The sequence below is a fragment of the Citrus clementina genome, unplaced genomic scaffold (genome assembly GCF_000493195.1).
Source record: "Citrus clementina cultivar Clemenules unplaced genomic scaffold, Citrus_clementina_v1.0 scaffold_2, whole genome shotgun sequence".
Taxonomy (NCBI): Eukaryota; Viridiplantae; Streptophyta; class Magnoliopsida; order Sapindales; family Rutaceae; genus Citrus; species Citrus x clementina.
Window position 1 is genome coordinate 7,052,006 of NW_006262688.1, and position 17,334 is coordinate 7,069,339.

Here is a 17,334-nt window from a genome sequence, read left to right on the forward strand (position 1 = left end):
TGAGTTGGACCTGCAGTTCTTCCCTTGCAAACTTCTAACTGATAGCTCTGTACTAGACCCACTTAAATTACGCTAACCCCAGTGTGCTAATATTTTCAAGCTACATTAATATGGGCAAGAACCTGTTATTTGGGACTTTTCAAGTACCTGCTATTTACACTTTTAAAACTTCCAAAGAGTTTCACTCTTAGCTTTTGATAGTGAATCAGTCGTAACACGCTAATACAATACAATCGTCAAACTTTGAAGACAAAATGTACGTATGATTTTTGTAACTTGCTTTGTGAATTGTCCATTACTCATTAGTGAGTTTGTTTGGTTACATAGTTGCTCCCTACTTGCCACAGGTTTGATGAAGTAGCCACCTTGACTAGGCATGTAAGTGTAGTTGTAATCAGAAGTGGCTCAAAAAAACTCAAAATTGGTTAAATAAGTACAATAACAGTACAATATAAGCCTCAAACACACATCTATATATATTTCTTTATTTAAAAAAAAAAAATTGCAATACACACTCAGATAATAACCCTAAAGCCATACTAATGAACTTGGTGGAAATCAATGCCAAGAGATACCTCTAAACAGTGTACCTCCACTGCTAGTAATGTACATAACATAGTCCTTCTAGGATATTCATTGGCTCTTTCAACGCACCCTCCACCACTGGTTAGGCTTTATTGGCTAATTAATATAGTGACAGATCCTCTGTAAAGATCGATCCTTAACCTATAGCTTTCCAGATCTAAATCTTAGAGACTTTGCGCCTGAAAAGAACCCACACCACAACACAAAAAATCAACGGACATATCCAACAACACCATAGTCAAATAGCAGAGAAAGCTTTCGAAAAGATGGGATTAGATACATAAGGTTGCCCGCTCCTAATTGTGAATTTTTAATTACATAACAAGGCTTTCGTGAGATATGTCAAGTGAGGGACGAATAATAGCACTTATATGAAAAGCAAAAGAGAACATGAGAGTTGATTACAATTGGAATGGAAAATACTAAATTCTGCAAAAAACAGTGGATCGAAATAGTGTTTGATGGACATACAAAATTGTTTGATGAAATAATTCGAAGACAATACTCGGCAGAAAGAAAAAATTCACAAACACTGGTGATGAGCAGTGATTCCTTCAGAATTCTGTTCGAAACATTTCATTGAACAGTTTTTATGTCCTTTTCTTTAATTGCAGAGAAGAAAAACATATAAAGAGGGAAAAACTAAAAAGAAAATATAAGATTCTTTCTATGAAGTATAAATTAAAAGTGATATGATCAATGAGACGACCAGAATTTGCATTTGAATGATCTCGTACTAACAAGAAAATAAAATGACATCAAAATTAAGATGATTGCCAAGCACACACCTCTAAGGCTCTAAGCATATTTTTGCTACCAATTCTCATCGCATTCCCATTCGGCTGGGAGAGCAATGGACTTCAGTCTTTCTGGAATTTTCAGTTTGGAGGCATTGGTGGTCCTCAAACCTCTTAGCATAGGCATGGTCCCATCTTCTACTTGCCATTGCTCTAAATCATCTAAATCAATAAGTTGTGGAATTTCAAGCAGATGAAAACCCTTTGTCGTACATATCATTTGCTTTCCACAATAGCTCTTGAAGCCTAAGTCAAGGATCGTGAGGTTCGGCAACTTCTCTAACACTAGGCATCGGGTCTTCCTTGAGACCAGATTTCTTCAATGAAAGGCATTCGAGATTAGGCAAGACTTCATGCAGGTCTTCTGGCAACTTCTCAAGCTTGCCGCTTAATCTCAATTCTACGAGACATGAACAATCAGAAAGTGGCTGCAGTGAACCAAAACAATTATCATGGAACAGTTTAATCGATAATAATTGACGGTTTTTCAGATAGGCAATCGACTTGAATGAGAAAGCCTCCTCTTCTTCCCGAAAGTTCGATATAATGTGCAGCTCTCAACGATTCACCAACTTTTCAGGATTAGTTTCAGCTCAGCTTCCATGCTGTACATACTTCAGAGTCCGAAGGTTGGACAAAGTTTCTATATTCAGATTCCCATCAAAATCTCCAATTAGATGTCTCAACTCTTTCAACTCGCAAATTTCTCCCGGTAGCTCAATAAACCCCATACTACCAAATACATCCAGAGTTTGAAGCCTCTGCAGCTTGGCAATGAATGAAGGAATCCCATCTATATGAGCATTGGTTAATCTCAAATACTTCAAGTTAATCAACTTTACCATCTCCTTAGGTAGGTTGCAGCACCGACCTGCGGAGTTGAGGACATTACTTACAACACCCTCAAAATGCAGCACTCTCAATAACTTGAATCTTCTACACAAGGGTCCGAAGAGATAAGTTAGTGTTAGTGATTGATCCCACCGTTGGTTGGAGAGAAAAAATGAACTCGAGTATGGATTACAATGTTCTAGCCTCCTGTCCCCTGAAATCCGAAAATGAACAGCTTGTCACCGACAAGATGGCATTCTTGAATTTGCTGTATCCTCGCAGATGTGAATGAAGTTCAGCTTTTTCGTCTGTTCAATTGCAAGATCCCTCCAAAGATCATGGACTCGACATGTTGTAACCCCTCCAATTGTTATTTTGTTATTGTTTTTTAATCCTTTTTTAAAACAAGTAAACGGTATTTTCATTCTATCAATGGTGCAATAACACTAGCAGAGATCAAGGAAGCTATCCTTAAATTGGAAGAGACCTTGCTTTAAAGGAAATGAGAGATTTGAATTGCTTGGGATAGAAGTTACAAGAAGCAGCAATCAACTAGTTGCGTCTCAAGTAAAGCACATTTGCTGACCTGCTTCAGAGGGTGGAAATGGGAACCAGCAAAGGAATGTCAACTAGTCAGAATATTAGACACAAGCTGTCAAATTATATATATGAACGGAGTCCTTTCTATAATGCTACATTTTACAGAAGTGTAGTGGGAGCATTTACTTGGGTGAAAATTGATTTCATGGAGCACAAAGAAGCAACAAGTGGTGGTTAGATCCAGTGCCGAGTCAGAGTACAGGGCAATGGCCATGCCTCTGCTGAGATCACTTGGATCACATCGTGATTACCGAAAGAAATAAATTTTCATCCATCAAGAACGCCGAAATGATATGGAGTGACAGCATGTGCTGCTGCCAAAGTAGCCAATCTTGTGTATCATTCACGAGCAAAACACGTAGAAATACATCTTCTCTTTGTTGGGGACAAAGTGGAAAGCCGTGAGATAGAAGTGCAGTTCATTCCCAGCAAAGATCAAGTGCCAGACATTCTTACAAGCTACAAACACACTGACATGCAACAAATTTATCTATACTTCAGGAACAAGCTCAATGTGTTCCTACCGCTTTTCGAGTTTGAAGTTGAAGGGGTGAGTACAAAATAAGGGTATGGGCCAGATCGATCAAGAACTCAAGAGTAGGCCAGCAGCTACTGCTGCAGAAGGCCCAAATCTGTGCGGTGATAGAAGTAGAAGTTGTTGAAGAAACCTCTGGAGCAAGCACGAGCTACCTTGTGAGTGAAGAAAACATTAACCACTAATATTTGAAGAAAACATTAACTACTTATATTTCAGCGGTCATTTACAATAGAAATTTGACTAAACTTTGGACTCAAGTATGTGGAGGTTGAAAGCTAGAAAAAACTTTTATCTGACAAATTGATCAATCTTGGAGAGCTGCACATAGGACAGAAAGAACGGATCACAAGAAAAGAAAAAAAAAGGCGATGTTCACTTTCAACCCTATTGCCAAACTAAAAAGCCTTCAAATATTATCTTTTAAACTGTCAGGTGAGTATTCACTTGCTTAACTGCAACCGCTCTCTGATTGTCCATGCCTTGTGGATTTGAGATTATGAGGGAAGATTGAGAAATTACTAGAAGACATACCTTGTCATCTTGCCAAATCTCGAATGTTTATCATTGGAGAACTCAAACCTTGGACATGATCCAATGCCTACATGGACAAGATGCCGAACCTTGTGATTCTTAACTTGCACTCTGATAGATTTTCCTCAGTTTGAAATTCCACCACTTCTTTGATACGTGTGCTTTGTAAGACTTGGTCATCAATTCTGTTAATAAACTAGTGGAGCTAGTCTTTAGCATTAATAAACTAGTGGAGCTAGTCTTTAGCATTCTGTTTTGAGTTTTCTATTATAATACCAGGTGATCTGGTCTTGTTGTTTAGTTTCCAGCTGTAAGACTATTATAAATAGTCAGTTCTGAGTTGAATAAAGGCAGAATTACAGAAACACTTTTCCTCTCTTTTATCTCTCTGCTTCCTTCTTCTTCTTAACTCTTATTCTAAATTATACCATATCATTTTGGTATCAGAGCAGGTTTGTCAATGGACACTCGCGGTAAATCTAATGCCGAATTCCGCAATGATGTCAACGAAGCCTTAGCTCGACATGAATCCAATTTTGATCAGATCAATGATTCCTTGCATAAGGTGTTAACTGAGTTACAAGCTTTGCGAGTCTCTCGACCTCAACCAACCATCCAGCCTGAAATCAACCCTTTTTACCCTGGAGAAACCTCACATACCACAAACACTAACACACCCCACACCCCACACACCAAATGACCAACATCACCACCTCAAACTTCACTTCCCACGATTTAACGGAGAAGACCCCAGCGGTTGGATTTACAAGGCGGAACAATACTTTGAATTTAAAAACATTGCACCAGGCCTACAAGTTCAACTTGCCTCTTTCCATCTTGAAGGTATTGCCCTACAGTGGCATCGGTGGATAACAAAATTTAGGGGACCATTATCTTGGCAAGAATTCACAAAAGCAATGCTTTAAAGGTTTGGCCCAACAGACTATGAAGATCCCTCTGAAGCTCTCACACGATTAAAACAGACCTCAACTTTAGAGGCTTACCAGGAGGCTTTCGAAAAATTATCCCACTGTATTGACGGATTACCTGAAATTTTTTTGGTGGGTTGTTTTATTGCAGGTCTCAAAGATGAAATTCGCTTGGATGTCAAGATCAAACAGCCGCGAACGTTAACTGATGCTATTGGTGTTGCTCGGCTAGTTGAGGAACGAAATATCCTGCAAAAGAAAATGAGCACTTTCTTTCGTCCATCCGCAATTACAGGAGCACAAAGAATTATACCACACCATTCCAGTGGCATATTAGGCCCCCCGCCAACTTCCAAAGTAAACCAAAATGCCAGCATTTCAACAATTCCATTTCGACGCATCACAACTCAAGAGGCACGAGAACGATGGACAAATGGACTTTGTTATTATTGTGACGAAAAATTTGTTCCCGGTCACCGCTGCCAAAGGCCGCAATTATTCATGATAGAGGATTCGAATCAAATAAACCTTGCTACGGAACCTACCGAACCCGAATCTGAGGACCATGAAGTCATGCCTGAAGTTTCTGCCTACGCCATTTCAAGAGCCAGTCATCCGCAAACGTTCCGTGTGATAGGTAAACTGAAAAACAAACCGGTAACGGTGCTCATAGATGGCGGCAGCACGCACAATTTCATTGATCAAGCTATAGTCACTAAATATGGGCTACTTGTTCTTCAGAATAAAAGGTTCCAAGTGACGGTCGCCAACCAAGAACAAATCGAATGCAAAGGCCTGTGCCAAGCACTCACGATCTCCATTTAAGGTAAATCAATTACTGCTGATTTTTTTGTGCTTCCTGTGGCAGCCTGTCACTTGATTTTGGGCGTACAATGGCTAGAGACTATTGGACCAATAGAGATGGATTACAAGAAGTTGACGATGACCTACAAAGTTGGAGAAGAGACCTACACATTCCAAGGTCTTAAACACACCCCTTTAGCGGCCTTATCTGATAAAGAATTCAACTCTATTCAAGGTAGTGGATTCCTATTCCAAATCTCTCTCTCTCCCAATAATTGCCGGCCGAATCTTTACCCAGGTGACATAGTTCAAATTTTAACCGAATTCTCCAATGTTTTTACGCCACCTATTAGCCTACCACCAAAGAGACCACATGATCACTACATCCCACTACAACCAAATACACACCCTGTCAACGTAAGACCCTACCGTTACCCTTATTACCAGAAAACACAAATAGAGAAGATGGTGAGAGAACTTTTGCAATCAGGGTTGGTAAGACCGAGTAAAAGCCCATTTTCATCACCAGTCCTCTTAATAAAAAAAACATATAGTGATTGGCGATTCTGTGTGGATTACCGTGCATTGAACAGCATCACGATCAAAGATAAATACCCGATTCCTGTAATTGATGAACTTCTGGATGAGCTCCATGGAGCTACATTCTTCTCCAAGTTAGATTTAAGGGCTGGGTATCACCAAATCCGAGTACACGATGCGGATATACCAAAAATAGCCTTTAGAACACACGAAGGGCACTACGAATTTCTCGTAATGCCGTTTGGCTTGACCAACGCCCCATCCACCTTTCAATGCCTCATGAATGATCTTTTCCGCCCTTATCTAAGGAAGTTTATCTTGGTCTTCTTTGATGACATCCTCGTGTACTCAAAGACATGGAATGATCACCTTGCACATCTCCGGATTGTCCTCTATATTTTACAAACTAACCAACTATTTGTTAAGGAAATAAAATGTAGGTTTGGTGTTTCTCAGGTGGATTATTTGGGTCACGTCATTTCAGAACACGGAGTAGCAGTAAGTCCCTCCAAAATACAAGTTGTTCTTGAATGGCCAACGCCAACCACTGTCAGAGAAGTACGGGGGTTCCTCGGCCTAGCAGGTTATTACCGAAAATTTATCCGCCACTTCGGATGTATAGCAACCCCTTTATATCAGTTGTTATCAAAGGAATTATTCAAGTGGAACGAGGCAGCCGAGTTAGCTTTTACCAAGTTAAAAGAGGCACTAACGTCTCCACCAGTCCTAGGCCTTCCAGATTTTTCTCAACAATTCGTAATCGAATGTGATGCTAGCAGGATTGGAATTGGAGCAGTACTCACTCAGACTAACCAGCCAATAGCATACTACAGTGAAGCTTTGAAGGGGACGACATTATTACTATCTACCTATGAGAAAGAAATGTTGGCTGTTGTCAAATCAATTCGGAAATGGCGCCCATATCTCCTCGGGAAACCATTTACTGTCCGCACCGATCAAAAAAGCCTCAAGTATTTACTTGAGCAACGAATTACCACTCCTGCACAGGCTCGATGGCTTCCGAAGATCCTTGGTTATGACTACAAAATTGAGTATAAACACGGACCTGAAAATCAAGCTGCTGACTCACTCTCTCGTGTTGTTGAATTTCAGTTCATGTCTATTTCGGGACCACATGCAGATTGGTGGCAAAAATTGCAAGGAGAGGTACAACAGGACTCTTTTTATAAGAAACTAAGTCATCCTCATTCATCCCAACAGTTGACACAACGAGATGGAGTATGGTTTAAAAGGGGCAGAATTTATTTGAATCCCACTTCTACTTTAATTCCACAAGTCATGGCTGATTGTCATTCGTCTCTAGTTGGTGGGCATTTTGGGTTCCATAAGACACTATCTCGAATTAAACTCAGCTTCTGGTGGCCAAACTTGCGTAAAACCGTGAAGGAATTTATACAGCACTGTACCATCTGCCAGAGGTACAAATCTGATTCTATGCGTCCGGCCGGTTTGCTGCAACCACTACCCATTCCTCTTCATATATGGACTGAATTATCAATGGATTTTATCGAGGGACTTCCGTCGTCAAATGGTTATACCGTCATCATGGTAATTGTTGATCGCTTGTCCAAGTATGCTCATTTTGTGGCTCTCAAACATCCATACACGGCAATCACGATTGCTAAAGCGTTTGTAGCTAATGTGGTTCACCTCCATGGCATTCCAACAGCCATTGTAAGTGATCGGGATAAAGTATTTGTAAGTTCATTTTGGCAAGCATTATTTCAATTACAAGGAACTAAACTTAGAATGAGTTCTAGTTACCATCCTTAGACGGACGACCAAACTGAGGTAGTGAACCGTATTTTAGAGCAATACTTGCGATGTTTTGCCGGAGATCAGCCACGAAAATGGGTTGAATGGATTCCATGGGCTGAATTCAGCTATAATACGTCCATCCATTCCGCCACCAAAATGACCCCATTTGAAGCTGTCTATGGTATTCCTCCACCTCACTTGCTTACTTATGTTCCTGGCACTTCCCGTGTCCAAGCTATGGATGAGTACCTTCGGGATCGCGACACCATTTTACGAGAGCTCCACCACAACCTCTCTTTGGCAAGACAGCGAATGAAAAGCCAGGCAGATTTAAAACGACGGGAGGTATCCTTTGAGGTTGGTGACTATGTGTATCTCAAGCTCCAACCATATCGACAAACGTCGGTGGCCTTTCGTGCTTCTATGAAGCTTGCTCCTCGATTTTTTGGGCCATATCCGATTATTGGGAAGGTGGGGACAGTAGCATATCGGTTGGCTCTACCCCCAAGCTCACAAATTCATAACGTGTTTCATGTTAGCATGCTTCGGAAGCATTTGGGACCTATTCACACCTCGGCTTCAAATCAACTTCCTCCTGTATCAGACGACTCTATTATTCTTCCTCAGCCTGAAGCAATACTTGACCGCCGAGTCATTCAAAAGGGCAAGTATCGGCCAAAATCTGAAATTTTGGTTAAATGGAGCGGAGCTCCCAATGAGGACGCAACCTGGGAGAATGAGTGGCGCTTTACCAAGTCTTACCCAGATTTTATCCTTGCGGACACGGATCCTTTAAGGGGGGAGGAATGATACGTGTGCTTTGTAAGACTTGGTCATCAATTCTGTTAATAAACTAGTGGAGCTAGTCTTTAGCATTAATAAACTAGTGGAGCTAGTCTTTAGCATTCTGTTTTGAGTTTTCTGTTATAATACCAGGTGATCTGGTCTTGTTGTTTAGTTTCGAGTTGTAAGACTATTATAAATAGTCAGTTCTGAGTTGAATAAAGGCAGAATTACAGAAACACTTTTCCTCTCTTTTATCTCTCTGCTTCCTTCTTCTTTTTAACTCTTATTCTCAATTATACCATATCATTCTTATAGATGAAATAGAAGGCTGACAAGTAGAGGAAGGAGCTATACTTAGGCTCAGAGGTTTGAGGATTTCAAAGAACTTGAGGTCGAGAATTCCAGATAACAATTCTTCCCCCAGCTAAAGGGGAACATAAAGCAATCCGAGAAGACAAGGCAAGCATCTCAAAATTCTGATATGATGATCTTTGAAATCTATGTGCTTGTGTGCCTTTTTCCTTCTGCTAGACTGTTAATTTTTGGGATGTATAGATCTTTCCACCTTATTATTATTTCTTCATTTTTCAATTTTGCTTTTGAGTTTTGACAAGACCCACATTCTATCAAAGGAAATACATTAAATTTGTTTTTAAAATTTTGATGTGAAGCTAAATCAGTTTTAATTAAGGCATTGTTGAGTTGATGTGAGGGGTAAAAGTTTATTTAGTCCCTATATTTTAAGGTTAGTGTCCGTTTAATCCCTGTATTTTTTAAAATGCCTCGAAACATCTATGTTGTTAAAGTATTGATACCACTACCATTATTTTTTATTTTTTTGGCTTACTTTTACAATATTACCCTTTTATAATAAATTTTTTGATTGTACATTAATAAAAGAAAATAATTAAATTACCAATTTCACCCTAGAAAAAAAATTATATTAATTTTTTTGCAAGCACCATTTGCGCACTTGGTAGTTTGCATATAATTTTTGATAATTAAAAATTAATATAATTTTTTAAGGTTAAATTGGTAATTTAATTATTATTTTTTATTAATGTCCAAATAGAAAATTATTATAAAAGGGTAATATTGTAAAAGTAAGCAAAAAAATAAAAAATAATAGTATGGATATCAATACTTTAACGACATGGATGTTTCGAAACATTTTTAAAAAAAAAAAGGAACTAAATGAATACTAATCTTAAAATAAAGGGACTAAATGAACTTTTACCCTTTATGTGATGTGAGTGGGAACTAAATTTGAAAGAATGTTCAACTAATGGGGACTAAGACTAAGGCTAATGTGTTGCAAGAACAGAGAAGTTGAGATCATTTTCCAATCAACCAATGTACGTGACGAATGCATCAGAGATCATGCGATGAGAAAGCAATTATGAATTAGTCAATGCCAGTAGTTCCAGCAAGTCCGTGAAATCTTCAATAAAGACCCAAAATCTATTACATGGGATATTAGATTGAAATTGAAGATGAAATAGAAAAGTTATTCAAGTAAGTACTTTATTGCTTTGTTTTCTATTACTGCAGCTGCGCAGCATATCCCATCTCGATTTTCAGACTTCTATTTGGAGACGTATAAATTAGATTGGTGATATCTAATCAGAAGAGAATATGGTCTAATAACATTGAATCCTCAAACTGAGTAGGCCTCTCATAATAGTTACTAGTTTTTTTTTTTTTTTAAAGAATTTCGAACACCTCGACGGTACAAGAGAAGTTTTTATTAATTAAAAGAAGGGATGACACCTAATCGGAGGTAAGATAACACGCGTAAGAAGCAAGCCAAAAAAAAAAAAAAAAAACTAAAGAGAATCTATGCATGAATGCAATCAACCGAGCAAAATGCAAACAAAGGAAACACACAGATCACAATGACGAGAGACCAATGCATCATGAGCCGTACATAAATACTACAAATCTTCACATTCATATTCGGCTGGGGGAGGAATTGATCTCAATCTTTCTGGAATTTTCAACTTAGGAATTTCCGGCAGAATCTTTAAGCCTCTGAGCATAGGCATTGCTCCTTCCTCTACTTGCAACTCCACTATTCCATTTGCATCAAGCTGTAGAATTCCAAGCAGAGGAAAACCCTCAGCACTACAGCAAAATTTCTTCAGACGAGGACATTTAATGTGCAATTCAAGAATCGTGAGGAGCGGCACTCTCTCTAATGCCGGCATTGGATCTTTTTCAAGGTTTGAAACTGTTAGTGATAGGCATCCAAGCCTTGGCAAGAACACATCCATGTCTTCTGGTAATTTCACCATCCTTCCACTTAATCTCAAATCAACTAGGCGTTCACATTGAGAGAGTGATTGCAGTGAAGCGAAAGAATTATCATCCAAGAGTTTAACTGATAAGAATTGAAGCCTTTTGAGGTTGGCAATAGATTCAAAACTGAACACCTTATTTTCTTGCGTCCGTTCGTCCGCTTCAATATGCAGCTCTTGAAGATTAACCAACTTAGCAGTGTTAACTTTTTCCCAGCTTTCAAACTCTGCTGACTTCAGAGTCCGAAGGTTTTCCAAATTTTCAATCGGTAGATTCCCAATAAATTTTCCTATTAAGTGTCTTAACTCTTTGATCGTACCGATTTCAATTGGTAGCTTCACCTCCATCCCAATCGTACCACCAGATAAGTCGATAGTTTGTAGTCTCTGTAAGTTGCCAATGGAACGGGGAATCCCCGTTATGTTAGAATCCCGTAAACTCAAATACCTCAGGTGAATCAACTTTCCTATCTGCTCAGATAATTCTCCGTCCCATACAATCCCGGTGGTAAGAGCGTCCATAGGCCCAGCATCTAATACCCTTAATACAGAAAATCTTGTGAATGCGGGCCGTAACTTTTGCTGTACATCTCCCTCAGCTACCCACTTTCGGTTGAAGAGCAAAAGGGAACGTGAGACTTCGTTACTATGATGCAGCCAGGAGTCACTTGAAGTATCAGAATAAATAGCTTGACGTCGACATGAAGGCATGACTGAAGAGGAATTCGAACTTTTGGATTCATCCCAAATGTGGATGAAGTTTAGGTCCTTGGCCTTTTCAATTGCAAGATCCCGCAGCAGATCATGAACTCGACATTTTGACAGCCTCCCCCAACGTCTTTCTTCTGTTTGAATTAAGCTTCTGTTAATCAATTCATCCAAATGATCTCGAGCAACATCTTCCATGGTTCGATCATCAGTTTGCCGTGCAAATCCCTCAGCCACCAAAAGCCGGATAAATTTCTTGACATCGATTATGCAGTCCGGAAAATGGCTCAAATACAAAAAGCACAACTTCAATTCATAAGACAAATCATTAAAGCTTAAATCTAATAAGCGGGCGACATCTGTTGAATCAGACCTCACACATCGCCAAAGATCATCACGAACCGAGCACCACCCTTCTGGATCCCTATGAAGCAGAAGTCCTCCCAATACAGCTATGGCAAGTGGCAGGCCACGACATTTTTCAACCATTTCCCTTCCCAGCTTCTCCAATCCTTTATTGGCAATAGAGTCATGGAATGCTTTCTTGCAGAAAAGCTGCCAACTCTCTTCTGGCGTCAGAAACCGAAGTTCATGGACATAAGTTTGGCCATCCAACCTCTCAGCAACACCTTTGTTCCGAGTAGTGATAATTACTCTACTTCCGTTCATATTTTCTGGGAAAGCACTTTTCAAACTCAACCAAGCTTCTTTATCCCATATATCATCGAGCACCATCAAGTATTTGTGTTCCTGTAAAGATCTATGAAGATATCTTCCCAAATCGTCTTCAGTCTCTAACCCCTCCAATGCAGTCTTGAAATTGAAAGACTTAATTATTCTTAAGAGAAGGTCTTTCAATTTGTAATCCTGAGACACAGAAACCCAAGCGCAAAAACGATGGAATCTACGGTTGACATCATTGTCGCTGTAAAGCTTTTTAGCAAGAGTTGTTTTCCCCAAACCACCCATGCCGTAGATAGAAATCACTAATCGCTTTGGCTGCTTGTCAAAAAGTTTCACCAACAAGGAGTCGGTAACGTCCTTCAAGTCAACCAGATGGTCTTCATCTCCAAACGAGGTGACTCTTATGGGTTTCTTCGATTGCTCCACATCCATCTTGTCGCTGATAATGTTTTTGATGCCATACCGTTCACAACTGCTATCGATATCAGCGAGTCTTTTTCTGAGAGCTTGAATCGTCTTGCCTATGTTATACACAGAGATTTCTTTTTTGGCTGACCTGTAGGGATTCGACTCCCTATTACTGGATAAACGACGCCTAATATTGATTACCAACGATCCTAGCCCTTTTCTGGAAGTTCCTTCTCCGTCAACCATGGGACTACCCAGCGAAGCTCCACCTTTATCATCGTGAACGCTAAGCATATATTTATCTAAGACATCCTCAGCATCATAAGCAATGTCTCTTAAGTCAGATACCCAATGGCGTATCAAATCATTTCCAGCTTGTTTTGCCTCTGCATCCTTAACGAAGCATTGCATCAATCGGAGTTCTTTTGCTAGCGATTCCACTTCATCTCTTACTCCTCCTAAGAACTTTGCTTCTTGAATGAGATAATCCCCAAGCCTTTCCACCACAAAGGACACTACTGCATCAACCATACTTCACAGTTTACAAACTGCTTCTAAGTTGAATCGAATCCAGCTAAACAGGCTTATGTCATGGCCACTGGAAAATGGAGGAGGTCGGCTGGTTGGGGATAAGATTGTGGCGCAAGGACTCTTGGCCGCGACACTAAGTGGCGGAGCCGAGTTGAGCTTGACTCTTCAATTCGCGTAGGGTTTTGGTTGGTGGCTTTTTTTTTTTTTTTAAATGAATTCTTTTGGCCGCCAGGTTGATACTTGAGAGTTAATTTGACAGCAGGGAGCTGGCTTATTTCTGACACTGTCAAATTATGTGAACCGTGGACCCACTATTAAAAAAATCACTATAATTCTTGAATTAACACTCCACCCTTGTCCAGTTGTCCTTATAAAAAAAAACTCCAATCCTTGCGGTGTATGCCATGAACGCGGCTAAGGTGGCGTTTGTTTTTTAACTTAATGACTTAAAGTGACTTAACTTAATTAATTAAATTAATTAGAAGTGTTTGTTTTTATAACTTAATGAGACTTTTTAGATAATTTTGACTTAATAAAATAAGCTAATTTTTTTGACTTTTTATTTAATGGAGAAATCTGAATTAAGTGAATTACTTCCTAATGTCAAAAATATCCTTGTTTAATAATTTATTTTTCATGTCTATCCCAAAACTCACCTATAGATATTTACCCCACATAAAAATACCCCTATTTTTTTCTTATATTATATATGATAAATTTTGAAATTTACGGTATTTTATATATTAAAATTCTAAAATAATTATGTATTCACTTGAATATAGTTTTACTTATAAATGTTAAAATATTGTGGTATTTAATACATTATTTATTTGACATTCAAATTTAATAAGGATACAAATATAAAAATACATACTTTCAGCTTTTTAAGTTGAAAAAAACAAACAACTTAATACTTATTTTTTGAGATTCAGACGAAAAAACAAACATATTATTCAGATTCAGACATTCAGACCTATTCAGAATTCAGACTAATTCAGGTCTATTCAAATTTCAGACAAAAAAACAAACGCCACCTAACTTTTGCTCGGTGATAAAATGGTTGACACGTGGGGCTTAAAATAAGAACGTAGAGTTTTGGGCCCTCTCAAAGGTTAGGAGCAGAGACCGTAAATTTTGGTAGAATCAATAATTTTTTAATTTTTTTTAAATCAATAAATTCTCTAAATAAAATATAATAATATCATAAATTTTAAGTGTAAAAATCTTGATTTTAAGCCTTTGTAGGATTGTATATTCTCTCACAATTTTTAAATTTTAGAGAAAAATATCATTTAAGTTATATGATCTCATAACATAAATATTAATTCTATTAATAACTTGTATCTTTATAATTATTAATTCATTTTTAACAAATTCTTTTCTCTCTTTTTTTTCTTTATTAGAAACAAGTGAGCCTATATTTTTATTGATGTTTAATATACTTTGTTTAATTCAAATTTTTGTTATCTTTTTCAATAAGAGAATAATTTTTACACTGTGAAAATAAAACTTCCAGGCTGTATTCATACACTTTAAGGTGTGTTGGGCACATTATACTATATAATAGTGTACTGCATTATTAATGAGGGTGCATTATAATAGGGTATACTATATTAATGCAGTATTACATTAATATTGTACAATATTACAATATTTCACTAGAAAATAATATTTGTTTTGGAGGAAATCTAGGTGCTAATGTAGGTCAATAACTCAGTGACACGTGGCAAAAAAAAGTCAGTCAAGTGAAGTGAGCTCATTTGACTGAATAGCGATATAGCTCATGAGGGCCTAAGAGATAAACTCCCTGAAAAAAAATGACAATTTTAGTAAAATACTCAACATATAAAGGTAATATCGGAAGCTAAATTTTGATGATTAGAGTGAGCACATGAACAATGCATGCTATCATGAGAGAATGTGAAAATATCTTCTTTTTAACTAAGGATAAGGAGCCAATAAGAAGGGAAATTATCTATCTATGTAATGAGAAAATGTCATGTTAGCTGTTTTCAATAGCACCCTAAAAAGCAGCAAGACCACAAGCCTGAGAGGCTGCCACGTGTCCCGTACTGGAAAAAAAAAGGCTAAAGGTTTCCTTGTCTGCCACACTCATAAATGTCACCATCTTGAGACCACAAGACCAATTACATAAATATTCTCACCTGAGTGAGGACAGTCATTAATTAAGCACCACACATCGAATATTACTAAAACGATCCTCAGGCACACTCTACAAAATTTCGAAGGTTTCTCAAAAAATAGTAACCAAATCATTATTTGAAAAACTCTTCTTTCTCATTTAAAAAAAAAGGAGGGGGGGGGGGGAATCATCATCTTATTCTTAAGAGCAAAAACTCCATTGTTAAAGCGTCAAGATTCCTTGAACCTTAAGGCCACTGTTTTATTGTCCAAAATCTTACTGGAGAGGAAGATAGCTATGTCTCTCTCTCTTTTTGCTCTATCTAACCCTAGGTGAGGGTAGGCAAATTATCCGTCTAATCTGACTTGACCTAATCCGATCTGAAAAAATTTGGGTTAGAATCGAATCAAATTGTTTTCCTAATTTGATCGAATGGTATATAACCAATTCGTTTAGATCGTGATCGGATTGGATTAAATTGATCTGATCCAAAAATTTGGTTGAGTGGGTGACTGAAAAAAAAAAGAAGAGAAAATGAATTTACAAACACCACAACTTATAGCTCTGCTTAAAAAAAAAGTTACAAAAACTTCACAGTTCTCTCTCTTTCTCTTTTTTCTCACAGTCATAGAAGTAACAGCAGAAGGTCAACGCAGCAATGGGCCAACAATAGCACACCACTTCCACTGGAGTGTAAAAGTGACTAATTGATACAAATTTAAAAAGAAAGATAGTATAGAGAATATGTTACAATTTTATAGTGGTTTTTTTAATATAAAATAAAATAAAGATGATGTAGTGATAATTTTCTTGAAAAAAATAATAACACATTTCGCGGCGACCGTGGGGTTACGAGCTTTCACTTCCCCATGCCTCTCTTACCCTTGATTTATTTCAGCTTACAAATGACACACCCACCGGCCATCGATTCTAACGTCCGACTGATCTCCGTGTTTCCTGGGTTAAGCTTGGTTTCATCTGCATCATAATCCATAAATTCACCCATGCTTGTGTTATTTCACCGTTGACATGCATCATTACATTGCATGATTTTTTTCTTTTGTGTAATTTAACGAAATTTCAATGAAATTTATTGATCATTGTAACAATAGTTCTTATCATCAAAATTAAAAATTAAATGGAACATATAGCTAACAGAGGTGGAGAAGGAGAAGAATTGGGAGTGTGTAGAAAGCTAGATAGATGGCTATATAGAAAGCTATATATGGTAGATATTTTGGTGGGGCAAGATTTATTTCCGGTCATTGTATATCGCATTGAGGTGGAGAAGTTCGGGAAGATTAGAAGTAGCTGGCTTTGGTATGTATATTGGTGGGGCAACGGTCATTTTTTAATTGATGAGCTTTAAGGGCAAGTTGGTCAAGATCGAATTTGAAGTGGCCGACAGGTTTGATTTATTTGTTAGTGACTTAGTAGGGGCTAAATACGCGAAGAATCAAGATACACATCCCAAATTTTTTTAATTCCAAATTTGATCCTAAATTATGTCTTATTAATTAAGTTGTTAGTAACTTTTAATAAAATTTAAATAAATAAATTATATTATCTTATTAATTAATTGATTAATATTGTATTATTTGTAATAATTTTTTGAGATAAAAAATTTAAAATATGTATCACTGCTCATACATAAAAATCTTAAAGTTGCTAAAAGTTGAAGAAGAAATTGATATATTGAACACAAACCATTCTTTTTCACGCTGACCATGAGTTGATGTTCATGAGCAGGGCCGGAGCCCGACACCTGCAGACAATACGATAATTGAGTGTAAAATTTTCATTTTAATCCCACACGACTGAATATTCTCTGATAATTTTTAAA

At 37.8% G+C, this 17,334-nt stretch overlaps 2 protein-coding genes across 2 annotated transcripts; both read right to left on the reverse strand.

Moving 5' to 3' along the window:
* Nucleotides 1–1,633: 1,633 nt before the first annotated feature.
* LOC18053059 (leucine-rich repeat-containing protein 10B) lies at nucleotides 1,634–2,227 on the reverse strand. Its single transcript, XM_024190697.1, has 2 exons — nucleotides 1,994–2,227; nucleotides 1,634–1,810 (listed from the first exon to the last, which is right to left on the reverse strand). Exons 1-2 carry the CDS (start codon nucleotides 2,225–2,227, stop codon nucleotides 1,634–1,636), a joined length of 411 nt encoding a protein of 136 aa, XP_024046465.1.
* An 8,316-nt stretch (nucleotides 2,228–10,543) lies between these two features.
* LOC18053060 (disease resistance protein RPP13) lies at nucleotides 10,544–13,535 on the reverse strand. Its single transcript, XM_006446095.2, has one exon. It carries the CDS (start codon nucleotides 13,346–13,348, stop codon nucleotides 10,655–10,657), a length of 2,694 nt encoding a protein of 897 aa, XP_006446158.1. The 5' UTR covers nucleotides 13,349–13,535; the 3' UTR covers nucleotides 10,544–10,654.
* Between the last annotated feature and the right edge of the window lie 3,799 nt (nucleotides 13,536–17,334).